Source organism: Balaenoptera borealis (assembly GCF_965194805.1).
Source record: "Balaenoptera borealis genome assembly, contig: HAP1_SCAFFOLD_601, whole genome shotgun sequence".
NCBI lineage: Eukaryota > Metazoa > Chordata > Mammalia > Artiodactyla > Balaenopteridae > Balaenoptera > Balaenoptera borealis.
In genome coordinates this window covers 416,477-432,214 of record NW_028123598.1, presented here as the reverse complement: position 1 = coordinate 432,214, position 15,738 = coordinate 416,477, and the positions used below count along the sequence as shown (strand labels likewise).

The 15,738-nt window shown below is 49.0% G+C and overlaps 1 protein-coding gene across 16 annotated transcripts in view; it reads right to left on the bottom strand.

The window, feature by feature from the left end:
• The window catches only part of PARD6G (par-6 family cell polarity regulator gamma), a 137,371-nt gene that overhangs the window by 22,354 nt on the left and 99,279 nt on the right, over positions 1-15,738 (bottom strand). For 7 of the 16 annotated variants that reach the window (XR_014240070.1, XR_014240071.1, XR_014240072.1 and 4 more), the window contains exon 4: positions 12,733-13,570. Coding sequence is in view for 11 of the 16 variants with exons in the window: in XM_082408976.1 (XP_082265102.1) it covers positions 12,750-13,570 (821 nt within the window). In the remaining 5 variants the exon portion in view is untranslated. The other 9 variants (XM_082408978.1, XM_082408980.1, XM_082408974.1 and 6 more) reach the window with 4 other exon arrangements.

The following is a 15,738-nucleotide window of genomic DNA, read 5'->3' as shown; positions in this document are numbered from 1 at the left end:
TTCCTTTCGCTGGTAGGTTAGGTTGTTTATTTGAGATTTTTGTTTGTTTCTGTATCACTTTAAACTTCCCTTTTAGAACTGCTTTGGCTGCATCCTATGGATTTTGGAAAGTTGTGTTTTTATTTCCATTTGTCTTGAGGTACTTTCTGAATTCCTCTTTGATTTCTTCATTGACCCAATTTTTTTTTTTTAATTAATTTATTTATTTGGCTGTGTTGGGTCTTCATTTCTGTACGAGGGCTTTCTCTAGTTGTGGCAAGCGGGGGCCACTCTTCATCGCGGTGCGCGGGCCTCTCACTATTGCGGCCTCTCTTGTTGCGGAGCACAGGCTCCAGACGCGCAGGCTCAGTAGCTGTGGCTCACGGGCCTAGTTGCTCCACGGCATGTGGGATCTTCCCAGACCAGGGCTCGAACCCGTGTCCCCTGCATTGGCAGGCAGATTCTCAACCACTGCGCCACCAGGGAAGCCCGACCCAATGTTTTTTTTAGTAGCATGTTGTTTAATCTCCACATGTCTGTGCTTTTCCTATTTTTTGTCCTGTGATTGATTTCTAGTTTTATACTGTTGTGGTCCAAAAAAATGTTGATATAATGTCTATCCTTTTAAATTTGTGACACTTTTTTGTGGCCTAGCATTTGATCTGTCCTCAAAAATGTTCCATATGCACTTGAAAAGAATGTGTATTTTTCTGTTTTTGGATGGAATGTCCTGTAGATATCTATTAAGGTCAACTGGTCTATTGTGTCATTTATAACCACTGTTTCCTTATTGATTTTCTGTCTGGATGAAATATTCATTGATGTAAGTGGGGTGTTAAAGTACACCATCATTATTTTATTATTGTCAGTTTCTCCTTTTATATATTTCAGTATTTGCTTTATATATCTAGAAGCTCCTATATTAGGTGCATTTATGTTAACAAATGTTATATCCTCTTTTTTTTTAATAAATTTATTTATTTTATTTATTTTATTTTTGGCTGTGTTGGGTCTTCGTTGCTGCGCACAGGCTTTCTCTAGTTGTGGCGAGCGGGGGCAACTCTTCGTTGTGATGCGCGGGCTTCTCACTGCGGTGGCTTCTCTTGTCGTGGAGCACAGGCTCTAGGTGCGCGGGCTTCAGTAGTTGTGGCACTTGGGCTCAGTAGTGGTGGCTTGCAGGCTCTAGAGCGCAGGCTCAGTAGTTGTGGTGCACAGGCTTAGTTGCTCCGCGGCATGTGGGATCTTCCCGGACCAGGGCTTGAACCCGTGTCCCCTGCATTGGCAGGTGGATTCTTAACCACTGTGCCGCCAGGGTAGTCCCTATATCCTCTTCTTGTGTTGATTCCTTTATCATTATAAAACGCCCTTCTTTGTCTTTTGTATAGACTTTGTTTTAAAGTCTGTTTTGCCTGATATGAGTATTGTTACCCCACCTTTCTTGACATTTCCATTTGCATGCAATATCTTTTTCTATCCCTTACTTTCAGTTTGTGTGTGTCTTTAGCTCTGAAATGAGTCTTTTGTAAGCAGCATACAGATGGGTCTTTGTTTTTTTGGCTGTGCTGTGTGGCATGTGGAATCTTAGTTCCCAGACCAGGGATCAAACCTATGCCCCCTGCAATGGAAGTGTGGAGTCTTAACCACTGGACTGCCAGGATGTCCCTAGCCAACCTATGACTTTTGATTGGTGCATTTAGTCCATTGACATTTAAAGTGATTACTGATAGGAATGTACTTATTGCCATTTTGTTACTTGTTTGCTGATTGTTTTTGTAGTTCTTCTCTGTCTTCCTTTAGTTTCTTCCCTTGTGGTTTGATGATTTGCTTTAGTGTTCCTTTCTCTCTAGTTTTTCTGCATCTATTGTAGGTTTTTGATTTGTGGTAACCATGGGGTTCATATATTTTGACCTATAACTATATCTACCTGTTTTAAACTTGTAGTCATTTAAGTTCAAAAAGATCTAAAAGATTCTTCTGAAAGAGCTACATTTTTTTTACTTTCACATGTTATGAGTTTTTGATGTCATATTTTACATCTTCATGTTTATCCCTTAACTGTTTATTATAGTTCATTTTACAATTTTTTGCTTTTTAATCTTTGTACTAGCTTATTGAAGTGGTCAATCCACAGCCTTTAATATACATTTGACTTTACTAGTGGGATTTTTCCTTTCCTATGGATTCTTTGTTCTTGTAGCCTTTTGTTTTCCGCTTAGAAAAGACCCTTTAGCATTTCTTTTAGGGTCAGTTTAGTATTGATGAACTCTTTTTGTTTTTGCTTATCTGAGAAATTCTTGAACTCTCCCTCAGTTCTGACTGGTTATTTTGCTGGGTAGAGTATCCTAGTTTGTAGGTTTTTCCCTTTCAGCACTTTAAATATATCATGCCCTTCCATTCTGGCCTGCAAAGTTTCTGCAGAAAAATCAGCTGATAGCCTTTTGGGAGTTCCCTTGTATGTGACTCTTGGTTTTTCTCTTGTTGCCATTAGAATTCTCTCTTTATCTTTAACTTCTGCTGTTTTCATTATGACACGTCTTTGTGTGGGTGTCTTTGGGTTCATCTTGTTTGGGACTGTTCTTCCTGTACCTGAATATCTGTTTCCTTCTGCAGGTTTGGGAAGTTTTCAGCCATAATTTCATCAAGCACATTTTGACCCCTTTCTCTCTCTCTTCTCCTTCTGGGACCCTATAATTCAAATGTTGCTATGCTTGATGTTGTCCCAAAGGTTCCTTAAACTGTTTTCTTTTTTATGTTTTTCTCTTTCAGCTGTTCTGAATGAGTGATTTCCATTATTCTGTCTTCCAGATCACTTAGTATTCTTCTATATCACCTAGTCTGCTGTTAATTCCTCTTGTGTATTTTTTATTTCAGTTATTGTATTCTTCAGTTCTGAGGGGTTCTTTTAATATTTTCTAGTTCCTTGTTAAATTTGTCATGTGTTCATCTATTTTTTTCAGTCAGTATTCTTATTCCCAATGCTGTGAACTCTTCATCTGGTAAATTGTTTATCTGTGTTACATTAGTTGTTCTCACAAGGGTTTTTGTGTTCTTTCATTTGAAACAAATTCCCGTCTTCTCATTTTGCTCATCGTTCTCTGTCTCTATGAAACTAGATGAAGCAGTTACCGATCCCAGTCTTGGAGGGGTGGCCTTGTGTGGGGATGTCCTGACACAGTCTGCGTGTGCCAGCTGCTTTGCTGGGAGAGCTGGATCTGACGTGAGCGTGAGTCACATCTTCCCCCAGGGTGTGCTGGCAGCTACCACCTTGGTAGGAGGTGGGGCTGGAAGTGGAGGTGGCAGAGTCAGGTGTGAGCTGGGGCCACTCCTCTGCTCAGTGGCCAGCACCACCTTTCAGGGGTGAGGCGGGTTCCCAGACCCTGAGGGTCAGTCTGAGCTGGTTCGTTCCCTGTAGGTGTGTGCCCTCCCCTCCGAGCGTCAGCACCTTTGCTCCAGAGGGGAGCATACTGGAGTGGGCGCCCAGGGCTTGCTGGGGGGTGCCCGAGCGTCACGGGCACCAGTCACAGTTGCAGCCAATCCTGACCTGCTGTGAATGCCAGTAACAGCCATCCTCGTCCTGTTCAGGTGCCGTGCTGGGTTGAGTCAGCTCTGGCTCCTCAACCAAGCACTCTCCTCGGCTGCAGCGGCCTTCACCCTCCCAGGGGCTGCACCACAGAGCAGGAGGGGCTAGAGGGGGAGCTCAGTGTGGGCCGGGGCGTGGCCCCGGTTGGTTGTGGGAACTGACCAGAGCCCGGGCGGTTTCTGTCTGCTTCCTCCACCTTGCCCCGGGAGCGAGCAAGCATGTGCCCACTCTTCATGAGTGGAGTCTAGGTTTGTCACATCCCCACTGCTGGTTCCACTGGTTTTCAAACCAGCTTAAGGGGACTTGTCCTCCTCGCGTTGGGCCCCAGGGCTGGGGTGCCCAGATGTGGTTCCAGCTGCTCACTCCCCAGGGAGGATCTCCGAGTCAGTGTAATGCCCCTCCTCCTTTGTGTCCCCTCCCAGGGGTGCAGGTCCCGACTTGATCGCTTCTCCCCGTTCCTGCTCAGCCCTGTGGGGCTCTGTCTTACAGCCTTGGTTATAGAAGAATCCTTCTGCCAGTTTCCAGTGAGAATTGCTCCACATATAGTTATATTTTTGATGTGTTTGTGGGGGGAGGTAAGCCCCGTGTCCTCTTCCTCTTCCATCTTGATCTCCTCTGGAAAAAGCTTTTTTAAAAAATTGTATTGAGGTATATAGTTAATTTGCAATGTTGTGTTTAATTTCTGCTGTACAGCAAAGTGACTCAGTTATACATATATATATTGTTTTTCAGTTCTTTTCCATTATGGTTTGCCACGGGATTTTGAATATAGTTCCCTGTGCTCTGCAGTAGGACCTTGTTGTTTATCCGTGGCAGTAGCTTTTAAAGTATAGAAATATATAGTCTTGTGGGACTGCTGCGGAGGCCTTGCTGGCCACCAGACAGGCGATCTGAGGTATCCCCTGGGCAGTAGTTGCAAAAGCTGGGGCTCTAGACAAGTTTCTAAGCTCCTTTCTGGAAGATACTGGAGAGCGGGAGTGAGGCAGAGGGGCGCATAGGATGGTGTCCCAGCCCGCGCTCCCTGAGAGCACCGCTGTTCCAGGGCCTCGGGCTGAGCCCACCTGGAGCCTGGCCCTCAGGTCGAAGCTCCGGGGCAGGAAGCAGGCCTCTTTCCCGGAGAGAGTCGGGGTGCGTGCCGCTGTGCTGTCTGCGCTGTGTCCTGGGGTGGGACCCCGCCAAGAGCCGTCTCTGACCGTCACAGTCCTGTGGGCCCAGGAGCACCAGCCCACTGGCCGCCAGAGCCGGGGGTTCACGGGCATCCCGGGGCAGCAGCTGCAACAGCGGGACGCCAGCGGCGTGTAGGAGCTCCGCCCGAGCCGTGCGCTCTGGGCGTGCTGGAGTGAGGATGCGAACGCCCCCCTCTCGAGGCCTCTGGAAAGGTCTGCGCTCAGCCCTTAGATGTCGTGTGTCATTAGACGCCCGCGCCTCAGGCTCCAGCCTCGCTGCTGAGCCGGTAGGGCCTCCTTCACAGGAAGGCTGGGCTCCTGGCCTGCCGCCTCTTGCTGCGCCCTGAGGGTGGTCACTGTCTGAGACCCCGCCTCCACCGACTGCGGTCCTGGGGGGCCTGCCCGTGTGAGGCCCACTGGCGACTGGAGCCGGGTGACGCGGAGGTGTCTCCTGGACAGCAAACAGGCCTCTGTCTCGCAAAGATGGGCGAACGTTTTGGTCTGTTATCTGTGCGGTGCCCTGGGTCGTAGCCTGCCAAGAACTCTCTCCAACGTTACAGTCCCAGGGGACCCAGAAACGCAAGCCCGCGGCGCTCAGAGCCAGCTGAGCAAGGGGCGTCCCCTGGGCCGAAGCCTCAAAAACCAGGCCCCCGACGTAAGAGCCGGGGCACTGGCGTGTGTAAGAGCTCCCCTCCCAGAGGTGCTGGTGCTGTGGGCGTGGCAGAGAGAGCGGTGAAGACGTGCACCCTCGCAGGAAACAGGAAAAATGATGGAGCTTGCTGGCTCTCGCGAGGCAGAGAGAGAGTGCCAAGATGGCTCCCACAGAGAAAAAAAGGAGAGAGGTCTAAATTAACAAACAGGTCACCCCCAGCTTTAGCAAGCGGGAGCACAGTGGCAGCGCTAGCGCCCTGTCCCTGGAGAGTGTCCCACCAGGCCCGGCTCCTCGGGCTGAGGCTCTGAGATCAGCCGCTGAGCCTCTGCCGTCAAGTCTGGGCCCTGGGCTGAGTGAGCCTGCGTGTCAGGGCGCCTCTGGGCTTCCTGCAGCCCTCGGGGTCTCGCAGACGCGGGGCTGGGTGGGCTGCAAACCAGATGTTTTGGGGGCTCGTCTCTCGCCGGGGTGCCCTTTGTGGGGCACAACCTTTGGCTCCTCAGGGAGAAGCTCCGGGTTTGTGATTCCCTCCCGGTGGTGGGCAACTGTGCCAGGGGTGGGTTTATGGGGAGACTCTGTCAGCCTCTCCCACCCGCTTCCAAGTGGCTCTTGTCTCGTTTGTCAACGTGAGGTAGCCGCTCGGCGAGTTTAAGGTCTTTTTCAGAGGAGATGGTCGCACCTGCAGCTGTAGACGCGTGTCTGGAGGAGGTGAGCTCAGGGGCTTCCTGCGTCACCCCTCTGGGTCCTGATGGCTGCAGTTTGGGGCGTCAGTTTGGCAGCGTTTCAGCTTTTTTTTTTTTTTTTTTTCCGGCTGTACTTGCAACTTTTCCGTGTGATTGTTTCCAAAGAGAAAGAGAACTTCAAAAATGTTCATACCCTTTGATTCAGTGATTTCATCTAGGAATCTATCCTAAAGAAATAATCAGAAATCTAAGCCACGATTTATATATAAAGCTTCCATACTTTTTATAATATAAACACTGTAAGTAACCCAGTATCTCAGGGCCTTTGTGCTTTTCGTGTGTCTACACTGTGTTACTTCAGTGCTGAACTGTCTAGATGCCTACGGGGCCATCTTTCTTCAGGGGTTATATTTTTGAGAGTCACACTTTGTGAAGCACTTTGTGGATAGTTTGGGTTGGTACCCTTGAAGACAAGGGGGAAGGAAATGGCTCTGTGGGTAGAAATCTAGGTTCAGTATTTGAAGATGTCTGATGTGCACTTCTGAATGGGCTCAGATACTTGTGGCGTTTCAGGGCTCCCGCCTGAACACCCAAAGAGCCCGAGTGGAAACAGGTGCAGGGGAGGCGTCCGACAGCACCAGGCCTGTGCAGGGGCAGGAATATGAACGTTGAGCCGGAAGCCTCGACTTAGTCTCCGTTGGCCTTGTACAGCCGGCGACTGGCCTCGCTCAGCGGGGCAGTGAGGCAGGCGTTGTGAGGGCCGTGAGGGGTCCCGTCGTCGGCTGGTAAAGCTGCTAAGGTGAGTGGGGACAAAGCGTCTGTACGGAGGGAACAGCTGCAGTCGGCAAGCGGAGGCTTGTCCTGGGGTCACAGCGTTTCTCACAGTGCGGTCCCAGCAGCGCCATTTCCGCGCTCCCAGCAGGGGGACGTCCACGGGGGTCTAATCCGTTGCCAGCGGCCCCGGGAGACGCTGTTTCCGTCACCCCCACCCCACCGCCAGCCTGAGGGTCCACAGGGACCTCCAGGTTCCCTGCCAAAGTGTCTTCACTCTGCCAGGCGTTTGAAACAGAGGAGATTTCACGTGGGGAACTGATTACAGCTGCCTCCCAACCCACCGCCAGCCGGGGCTGGTGGAATAGAACAGGGGTGATGACCAGTTGGGCTATAGAGGCAGGAAGCCAGGTGACGAGGACGGGAATGCCAGAGAGGCTGCCCTTCCTCCCACCTGCCAGAGACCGCGCGGAGGCCGGTGTCTCGGGGTCCAGCGCTGTGGCCGGCACGCTTCTCCCTCGGCACCACAGAGCGTGGGAGGGCGGGCCTGCCTCCAAAGAGCGGAAGGTGAGCCACTAGCAACTTAAGGTGCTGCCACCTCACCTCAGATTGCGGCACTGCGGCCAGGCAGCCGGTGGGACACGTCCCTCTTCACTGCCACAGCCCCAGTTTTGTCTGGGTGGCCAGTCCTCCCATCATGGTGAAGACGGACTCCACATCCAGGGTCCAGGCCCACTGCCCTGGCTAGTGCTGGATTTGGAGCATCATGTGGCCTGGAGCTCCACCAGCTACCCGTGTGGACAAAGCTGGCCTTTTCTCATGTCTAGGAAGGTGTCACCAGTCCTGGCGGGTGAGTGTCCTAAGTTAGGGAGCAGTAAGTTACTGCCGACCCCGAGTATGCGTTCTCACTTACTGTGTTTATTTAATGCATATGTGTTCTTTGAACTTAATTTGTACCTGAGCCTAGATTTATAGTCTGAGAACTTTCACATTGCACAAGCGCAGGGCTGGGAAAATCGGGCTCTGCGTGGTTCACCTGCAAGGTCAGACTGATCCCAGCCCCGAGCTGCGGCCGCAGTGGGATGATGTTTCGTCAGCACTAAACATCCTGACCACGAACGCAGCCTTTTCTGTGTTTTGAACCCGAGTTCAACCTGGGATATTGACAAGGGGCCGGGCTGGTGGCAGTGGAAACCACGCAGCCCCTGAGGGAGCAGAGAGGGCGAGCAGACAAATTAGGAGGAACGTCCAGGAGTACAGGGAGCGCGCTTCGTTCCTGTCCAAGAAAGTTTCCACTAATAACCACACCTGTCCCACGTGGGGGAGCCTGACCCCTGACCCCTGACCCCGGGGCATGAGGAGGAGCCGGGGCGAGTGTGAGGCAGAGGAAGATGGGCCGTGGTTAGGGTAAGCTGGCTGCTGCCGAGGACGGCTGGGTCTCCCAAACAGGCTGCCATTCTAGCAGCGTTCAGTTCTCTAAGGTGCTGTTAAACACAGAAATCATGATTCTGAAGAAGGGAAGACAAAGGATGCTTAGGGTCAGTGGCCCAGAACAGGGAAATTTCCCTTTCATATTTTCTACCTGAGTGATCTTGGTATGAGCAGCCCTTTAGTTTAATTCTTGATGTCACTTACGCTGGATGACAGATCCTGGAACTACTATTGTTAGATGGACTGGTTTATGGCTCAGTCCAGAATGATTCAAGGAGGAGAGTGGTGTTTTTCCTTAGTGGGAACTGTGTGGATGAATGTTGCATTTCTTTTCTAATAAATTTATTTATTTATTTATTTTTTGGCTGCATTGGGTCTTCGTTGCTGCTCGCGGGCTTTCTCTAGTTGCGGAGAGCAGGGGCTACTCTTTGTTGTAGTGCGTGGGCTTCTCATTGCGGTGGCTTCTCTTGTTGCAGAGCACGGGCTCTAGGTGCGCGGGCTTCAGTAGTTGTGGCTCACGGGCCTAGTTGCTCTGCGGCATGTGGGATCTTCCCGGACCAGGGCTCGAACCCGTGTCCCCTGCATTGGCAGGTGGATTCTCAACCACTGCGCCACCAGGGAAGCCCCGAATGTTGCATTTCTGGAAGCAGATAGATGGGGCGGGAAAAGTACTGGATGTCAAAAAATATGGGTGTGAATTATGGCTCTGAAAATTACCATGTGATCCTGGAAATATCAGTCTATCTTTACTTCCTCGTTTTAAAAAGTAATGTTAAAAATTTACAATATCCTCCTTCTGGTTTTGTTTTTATTCATAGCAGTTACTGGCAAACAAATTATTACATCTTATACTGATTTGTTATCATCTGTTTCTAAAGTATAAGGTCCGTGGAAACATTTGTATGCTCACACTCAGTAAATAAAGAAATTAAGAGAATATAACAACCTCTGAACAAAGAGCTTATGCTGGTTCAGGAGACAAAACACAGAAAACCAAAACAGCGACCTGAGGACACTGAGGAGGGTTTGCAGTGCTTCCCTGGAGTCCTGGTAGCGGGTCTGTGGACGCTGCTTCTCACCTGTGGCCTGGGCTTCGGTGGGGCTCATGTGAAGCATGTAGCTTGGTCCTGGAGCAATACGGCAGACAACTCAGTTTGCCACGGAACACCTGCGGTCTTGCTCAACAGATCACTGGGGTCTACTAGAAGCGAAACTTGTGTGAAAAGAGCTCTTCCCCTGGCACATTAGCTTGGGGTCAAGAGGGTTCAGGCTAAGAAATGTGTTTACTTTCAAAGCCCCCTGGGGAAGGGAACGTGGAAAACGGCACTTGTTTCCTAGGCTGAGGACACCAATGGTGAATCATTTTGTTTGCTTTTTATTAACATAACAACAGTTTATGCCATTCCTTGGAAATGTTGTTCAGTAATGCAAAGTTCTCAGTCCCTGAAAGTTATCTTTTTGTGAAGATAAAGAAGAAAACAAAATAAGTGAGGAACCACAAGAGGGAAAAAGAATTTGTATATTGACTTGGGACGTGTTTGGGATAAGAAATACTTAGGAGACTGATGTCAGAGGCAGAAAGGAGGAATAGGTGTAGCTGGAATAAAAAGTAAACCACAGAACAGTATTTCTGCCCATCAGGAAATACTTTTTGCAGGCTACCTGATATTAGGGTCTCAGTACCAGCATTATCCAGGTATCTCTGCGACTTGCAACAAGACCCCGCTCCCTGTCTCTGGCTACTTTGTGTAAAACTGTGAGAATACTATATAACCTCACTGATTCGTGGACAGGGTCTCCTTATATCAGCTGAAAGGTTGGCCCTTCTGAGATGTCACAGGCTCTGGGGCTGGCAACGTGCATTACTACAAGGTCAAGTGACCTGCGCTCCCTGGCTGGTCAGCCAGGTACCTGCCCCTGCACGTCTGACTCCATCACAGGAGCTACCTCAGAGCACGTATCCAGCTTCAGCACCGGCCTGCCTCAGCTCCACCTCACAGGCCGCGGGGCTGACTGTCCCAGTGCTCGAGTCCCCCCAGCTCTAAATGGAAAAGGGCTGACTGAAGCTCAGCAGCGTCAGTGAGGGGATTCAGCGAGGTGGTGCCCGCTGCTAAAGCTGAGACAGCTGCGCCTCTTTCTTCCAGGAGTTATTGGTGTTTGCTGCTGTCACCTCGACGTTTGTAATTTACTGAATGAGAAGATCTCGATGTATTATGCATTTAGTAATGTCAATGATGATAAAGTGTTAATGGAGATTTTGCAAACCAGGGTATATTATTTTGAAAAAGCTGTATAGTAAGTATTCAGAAAAGCTTTTTCAAAAGGACTTCAAAAGAAGGTTCTGGACCTACGACACATCTATCTCCTATCAAATACGAGTATAATTTGGTTATCTGAAATGCCCTACTACCTGCTTGAGTTTGAGCCCATTTTCCCATCTGTAAAATGGGCTACTACTACTCGCCTGTGGAGGAAGTGTGAGGGTTACGTGAAAAACAAAAAAATAAGGCGCACAAGAGGCACTTGGTCAATATTAGGTACTTCATCCTGAGGCTGAGTTTATCTCTGCTGATCGTTAACAGACATTCTCTCCAGTATTCAGAACACAGCTGAAAGCAGCAAAGAAAAAGTTTTTATTCTTTGATATAAAAGAAAACTTTAATGTGTATACAACATAGTTTTTTTTGTCCTTTTTTTTTTTAAAAAAGAAAATTGCAGAAATATAGACCTGGGTAGAAAAATACACTCAAGCAGCTGCTCAAGACAATTCATAACTCCTAAAATTATGAACAATAGCACACAAATCTCAGCATAAGCCTTTTTTTCCTTTAAAAAATTATTCACATTTACTTAAAAAACACACCTAGTTATTTGACAAGATATTCAATAACCAGCAATAACTTAATAAAAGAACATTTCCTTTGTGATAGTAAGTTAGCATAAGAGTTTTGGTTCTACAATACTTGTCATAGTAAAAAAACACTTCTGACTCCTGGTGCCCAAAAATGCTCGTACAGTTCATTGGAGCCCATAAATTTGGGGGTCCTAGACCTCAAAGGGGAGCATCTTTGGTCTTCCCTGTACTTAGGACCAAAACAGACAGTGATCCTGGCATACAAATAACAAAAACAAAGGTGCAGGAGACCACAACTACTCAATAAAAGCTATTTATGCCCAATAAATAGTTTCCAAGAGAAAAATAATTTGCTTTTCACTTAATGAATTCAGGAGAAATGAACACATTGAGACACACTGTTTTCCACCTGTTATCAACCTGCCATCCATAAAGTCAGTTCTGCCACTACCAGCAGGGGGTGCCTGACCACAGGAGAAGCAGCCACGTAGTTTCCCAAAAGGCAACCTACAAAAATACGTTTACCTGTATTTACATGAAAGCTTTTTTGGGTGAAAGTTTAGTTTTCAAAGTACAAGTGTAACATTTTCTCCTCGACACTGGATTCAAGTAGAAAATACAGGTCATATAAAGTTTGATTGGCTGAAACATGAATAAACCTTTAAAATTACTAAATAAGTGAATATTGCTAGAATACCAAAGGAAGTGACAATGAATTTAATCTGTGTTAAAAATCTTTACATTCCATGTGACTTGTTATTTAAAGTCAAAGATCACAGAACCCACAAATCCAAGTGACTGACCTTTCGAAGGCCTGTGTGAAGTGCTGGAAACACTTCACAAACTGCCCTCAGGGTCACAGTCCACAGGAACAGACTGGTTTTTACCTCAGAGTAAATGCTGGCTTCTGATCACAGATGGTACTGGTGAGCTGTGCCTTCCGCTCTCTTCCCAAAATTAAATTCACCTCAAAGGCTAAAAACAGGCCACCTCTGACGGCCTCACAAAACTGCCTGTCGGGGCGAGTCCGCTGCTGTGGCCACCACGACCACTTCACGCTATGTGAGACAGGACGGCAACAGTGCAACGTTCTGAAATTCATCCCCATACCGCCATGCTTATTATTATTCCAGGTGTGGGTGCATTTGCTCTTGAAAACCAGCCTCTACCTACCTTCCTGCCACGTCCCATCTTCATAGCCTCTGGCCCATCAGCAGAATCAGTGCAAGTCGGCAGGAAGCACAGTGAAAACATGAATTCGACTATTTTAAAAAAGTAATGTTAAAGCTTCATTTTAAAAAGTATATTTTTAAAATTTAAAAATGAAGTATTTTCTGCACTTGGTCAGATCCTTTCTACCACTTGACAAAGGTGCTAGACCCTCACCCAGCCTCGTACAGACGGTGCATGTGTATGTATTTTACGTTCTGTGGAGAAATTCTACAAAAATACAATATTCTTTTCTCTCCATAAGTTGGAATAAAGAGTAGGGCTGTGGGAGAAAAGGGAGGGATAAGTAAAAACAACAAAAAGGAGGCGTGCAGTATACAATTTTTTCTTATTTTAAGACTGGAATAAAACTTTAAGAAGAAGGAAGTATTTCCCCTCGGGAAACTGACCTGTCGGACGCCTGGCCCTACAGGGTGACTGCCGGCCCGTGCTCCTCCACCCCTCCGGGGGGCAGGGCCAGGCTGTGGCGGGGGTCGGACCGGAGGGAGCTGAGCAGCCTCTGGACGCTGCCCTCCCGCCCAGGGCTGTGCAGGCCGGGCACCAGGCCAGCGCCGTTGACCCGAGCGAGGCTGCCTGGTGGCGGCCTGGGTACCAGCCGGGGCTCCAGGACGCCCTCGAGGACCACGTCGGCCTCCTCGTCGCTCTCCATCTCGTCAGGGGGCAAGTTCTGCAGGACGTGGGCTGCAGGCAGGCTGTGGCGGCTGGCCGTGCTGTCCGAGGAGCGGCCGGAGCTGCTCAACGCACGGCTGCCACGCACCACGTTGTTCCTCTGGTTGGCCGGCTTGACCGTGACGATGAGGTTGTGGCTGTTGGCGATCATCATGTCCGTGACCTGGTCCAGCGTCTTCCCGGCCACCTCAATCCCGTTCACCTCCAAGACCTCGTCGTCCACGGCCAGCAGCCCAGTGCTCTCGGCCAGGCCGCCGGGCACCATGCGGGAGATGAAGATGCCGGGCACCTTCTCCAGCCCCTGCGGGGCCACGCGCACGCTCGTGCCGTCGCGGATGTAGAAGCCCAGCGGCTTCTGGCAGCCATGCCGGTACAGCCTCACACGGCGGTGCGTCTCGGGGAGGATGTCCACGTCGATGATGGAGGACACGGGGCGGAAGTCATGGGGCAGGCCGATGTGCAGGTGTGTGCGCCGGCGAGGGCCGTCCTCCCGCAGGGCCAGGGGGCGCCGCCGCCTGGACAGCGAGCCCACCCCGAAGCTGCAGTGCTCGGCCTCTTCTGGAAGAGCACAGAGGAGTCGGTCAGAGGAGAGACCCCGCGGGCAATGGGGAAGCACAAGTCAAACAGCATCGAACACCCGGAGCCTGAGGCTGGCCGTCCAGGTAAGGCCTGGCCTTCTGCAGCTCACCTTCCCACTGCTTCTCTGACTTGTGATGTGACCCCAGGGAAGTCTGAGGCAATGGGCAAATCAAACCGTGTAAAGAACTGACTGAAACACAAGTCTCCCACACATGCCCAGGAGCTGAATGATCGATTCATTTTGTCACACTTCAGTTTTTGGGAAAGTCTCAACCTCCTGGATGATATGCAGACACAGTGCAGTAACTTTATGGGTTGTTTTGCTGAGCCCACAGCAATCCTGGCCTCAGGTGAGCTGGCCCAACAATATTCACCAGGCAAATGTTTGATGCCAAGTTCAAGCACAATCACCTCCTTAACATTAGCTCTCCAGGCAACCAACAGAATGGTTGAAAGGTTAAGAGAATTAACAATAGATGAAAGGTTGAAAAGTGCCTGACTGGATTCTGCAGCGACAGTGGAGCGGGAAGCACCAGGAACGTCTCCCAGCCTGGACCACAACCGCAGGGGCAGAATCTGTCTGATGTAACTAATCTGGAACTCGAGAGTCTGTTGAAGGCTCAACTTCCAGGGGGAGAAATGGACGGTAATTGCAGTCAATTTTGCTCAGTTTCAACTCTTAGCACAGTGGCAGCTACCTAGCCCACCCCCAGCACCCTGGGAGGCAGCTGTGCACTGTTCCTGGAGAGTTTGTGGGCCAGGGTGGGCAAAAAGGACCCTGCTCTCCAAACATCAGGCATCTGTGCTCTGATTATGGACTGCTACTTCTGATCACAAAGGTGTAGACAGAGGTAGGTGGCAATTGCACCTCCCTGCATTGTTGCAAGCCCCTCCCCTTCTACCTGAAGGAACGTCCAGGAGAGTTAAAGGACTGGCACCCTTTCTCTCCCTTCATTTTTCACCTTTTCTCATTTTGGGAGCCAGACCTTAAAGTCTAGGACATTGAAAACAACTGCATATATGGGGAAAGTTAGAAGTGACTGCGCATGCTCAAGGAAAGACTCAGAAAGGACCTCAGAAGACCTTAAGTTCACACCTTAATGTTGATACTCAGCAAAGAGCCTCCAACAATTAAAAAAAAAAAAAACCACCCCAAAACAGTAACAAAAACCCAGCAAACCCTGGGGAAGAGGTAGAATCTGATTTCCAGAGCTACCATGTTATTAGATTAATCTCCAGTGTTCAACAACAACAAAAGAAGTCACAAGACATACACAGAAATGAGAGTGTGCCCCAAAGGAAAACAGTAATAGAAACTGTCCCTGAAACAACCTGATGGCAGATTTACTAGACAAAGACTTCAAAACAATGGCCTAAGACATGATCAAAAAACTAAGAAAAAAAGAGATGTGGGTAAAGTCAAGAAAACAATGTGTGAACAAAATGGAAATATCAACAGAGAGACAGAAAACCTAAAAGGAAACTAAATAGAAATTTTGGAGATGAAAAGTACAATAATGGAAATTATTGAACAGGGGACTCAAAGGCAGATTTGAGCAGGCAGAAGAACGAATCAGTGAACTTGAAGATAGGACAATAGAAATTATCATATCTGAGGAACAACAACAAAAAAAGGTTAAAGAAAAGTGAACAGAGTGTAAGCAATCACTGGGACACCATTAAGCAAATATATGATATATGCCTTGTGAGAGTCTGAGAAGGAGAAGGAGAAGAGAAAAGGGTGGAGGGAATATTGGAAGAAATAATGGCTGAAAACTCCCAGACTTGATGAAATGTGCAAATGTAAACATCCAAGCTCAACAATCTCTAAGTAAGATGAAGTCAAAGAGACACAAGATTACAAAATAATCAAACTTAATAAAGACACAATATAGGGGGCAGAGTCAAGATGGTGGCATGAGAAGATGCCAAGTTAGTGTCTCCCCACAACTAGGGCTCCTGCCTGCCACTGATGGGGGACCCTGATGCCCAAGGAGACGGGAGGAACCCCCAAGTGAACCGGTAGGACGTGGGGGGACTGAGGGGGGAGGAGAAGTGGAGGCCAGACAGGATGGGGCCCCTGAGGCCGGGGAGATCAGGAGAGGCAGGCGGAGGGGCCCTGTGGGAGGAGCAGGAGAGGAGAGGAG